This window comes from Trachypithecus francoisi, unplaced genomic scaffold, assembly GCF_009764315.1.
Source record: "Trachypithecus francoisi isolate TF-2019V2 unplaced genomic scaffold, Tfra_2.0 Lachesis_group2, whole genome shotgun sequence".
Taxonomy (NCBI): domain Eukaryota; kingdom Metazoa; phylum Chordata; class Mammalia; order Primates; family Cercopithecidae; genus Trachypithecus; species Trachypithecus francoisi.
This window is the reverse complement of record NW_022681465.1, coordinates 150,930,942-150,933,293: the sequence shown is the minus strand read 5'-3', so window position 1 is coordinate 150,933,293 and position 2,352 is coordinate 150,930,942. Positions and strand designations below refer to the sequence as shown.

At 51.2% G+C, this 2,352-nt stretch overlaps 1 protein-coding gene across 1 annotated transcript; it reads right to left on the bottom strand.

Moving 5' to 3' along the window:
- Positions 1–310: 310 nt before the first annotated feature.
- Positions 311–1,860, bottom strand: SLC25A2 (solute carrier family 25 member 2). Its single transcript, XM_033180895.1, has one exon. The coding sequence runs from the start codon at positions 1,609–1,611 to the stop codon at positions 706–708; it is 906 nt and encodes a 301-aa protein (XP_033036786.1). The 5' UTR covers positions 1,612–1,860; the 3' UTR covers positions 311–705.
- Between the last annotated feature and the right edge of the window lie 492 nt (positions 1,861–2,352).

Here is a 2,352-nt window from a genome sequence, read left to right as displayed (position 1 = left end):
TGAGGTGGGTGGATCACCTGAGGTCAGGAGTTCGAGACCGGCCTGGCCAACATGGTGAAACCCCATCCCTACTAAAAATACAAAAATTAGCCAGGTGTGGTGGTGGGCACCTGTAATCCCAGCTACTCAGGGGGCTGAGGCAGGAGAATCACTTGAACCAGGGAGGCGGAGGTTGCAGTGAGCCGAGATCACGCCACAGCACTCCAGCCCAAGTGACAGAGTGAGACTCCGTCTCCAAAAAAAAAAAAAGAGATCCTAAGCAATCATTCATACCTATCTTCACAAAATATGGTCAGTTCTGGGTTTGGGGGGGTAATATTTGAGATTATACATAGAACCAAATTGTTTCACTCATGACATAGAATCATCCAAACTGCATGTACACACAAATGGCTTTATGTAAAGGCCCTGACAGCGTGATATTTACTTTTTTGAATTAGGTACATAGGGCCAACCAGCCTGTCCTGTACATTCCAGCAAGTGCAAGAGCAGCAACTTTCCTATTTCAATACAATTACGGGCAGAAATTATATGATGTACAATAGAGGCCCTTTCATAAAGTTAAGATTTAGGGTAGAAGAAGGGAAGATAAAACCAAAATTCCCATGAAGTCAAAATTCGGCATTGGTCTTGTATTCTGTTGAAACCTGTGATGAACTGTAGTACTCAAACTCACGGACTCAGATCCAGGTTCACCAAGACACTTCAGTATGCTTCCAACTGGCTCATCATCATCTTCCTGCTGTATTCATAGGCCACAAATAGTGCCCCATTGGCAGGGATTGCTCGAATCATAGTAGCTTTCAGTCCAGAATATAAGGCTACTATTCCTTCATTTCTCACAACACTTAAGAGGGTACCAATAAATCCTGCCTGTTTTCCATACATGGAAAGAACTTGAATTCTGGATTTAATACAATCCACTGGGAACACGACAAGCCAGAGGCAAATTCCAGCAACTCCACCACTTAACATCAAATGGACAGGGCCTAGTTCATCTTTTGATCTCCCTGATGCCAAAAACGATCGGCTCAGTTCATAGCCACCAAAGTAAAAGAAATAACCCGGTACTTCTTGAAGTAGAGTACTCGAGAGTCCATGGTAGAAGCCCAAGGGGCCATCCTTTTTAAGGATACCCTTCACGACAGACCAAATTGTATTATGGCTTTTTGCTATCTTCCCTGACATCTCCATTTCATACATGGTCTGTAGCCGGCACTTTACAAGCTCGGTGGGGCAGAGAGCCAGTGCAGCAAATGCAGAGGCAAAGGACCCCGCGGTTGCAGTCTGGAGATCACTCAGCTTTGCCTGCTTGTCCATTCCAGCCACTTTCCTGACAAACTGCTGGCAGAACCCGTAGCACATGAAGAGGACCGAGTTTTCAGCAACGTAGGCCATAAGTGCCGGGCCGGTGCCCTTGTAGAAGCCCCTGAGACCCACTTGGGTGTACGTCTTCAGGAAGCAGTCGGTGAGGCCCTTGTACAGGTCGGGGAACGTCTGCATCTTCACTTTTATTGTGTCGAAGGGCTGCCCGGTCAGTACACACGCTGTCCCCCCTGCGGCCCCCGCTGTGAGGTCGATGGCGGCTTGGATGCCAGGACTGGACTTCATGTTCGCTCACTCTTCTGAAGGTACCAGTGGAAGGCTACTAACTCCCCAGAGCATGGGACCGTCTTTTCACGTCCAGCCGCAGCGAGCGCGGGGATTGGGGTTGGGGGTTGGGGGGTGGCTCTGCCGCCTGTTCTGGGCTCTCACCCCAGTGCGGGGGAGGCCGCTTAACCCCACGCTGGGCCGCGGGCCGCCCTCTCCCCGCGCACTGAAATAACCCCCAGCTGCCGGCCCCGCGCGCAGCTCACTAGCGTTCCTGCGGCTCCCGGCTCACTGGCGGGGCCCCCAGCCGCCTCCAGCCTGGACCCGCCATCCCTGCGCCCTCAGGCGGGGGACGCTGACCGAATAAATACTTTTGGTGTACTGCGACTGGGCGCGGTGGCTCACTCCTGTATCCCAGCACTTTGGGAGGCGGAGGTGTTAGGATCGCTTGAGCCCAGTAGATCGAGACCAGCCTGGCAATATGGCAAGGCTCCATAGCTACAAAAACAAACAAACAAACCCAGGCACGATGGCGCGCGCCTGTGGTCCCAATTATCCAGGAGAATGAGGCGAGGATCGCTTGAACCCGGGAGGTCGATGCTACAGTGAGCTGTAATTGCGCCACTGCACTCCAGGGTGGGCAACAGAGCGAGATTCTGTCTCAAAACAAAACCAAAACCAAGAAAACATTTAAAGCTTTTCGATAAATTCTTGCAATTATGGCCGGAAACTCTAGACACCACTGTTCAACTGGCGGCAAAA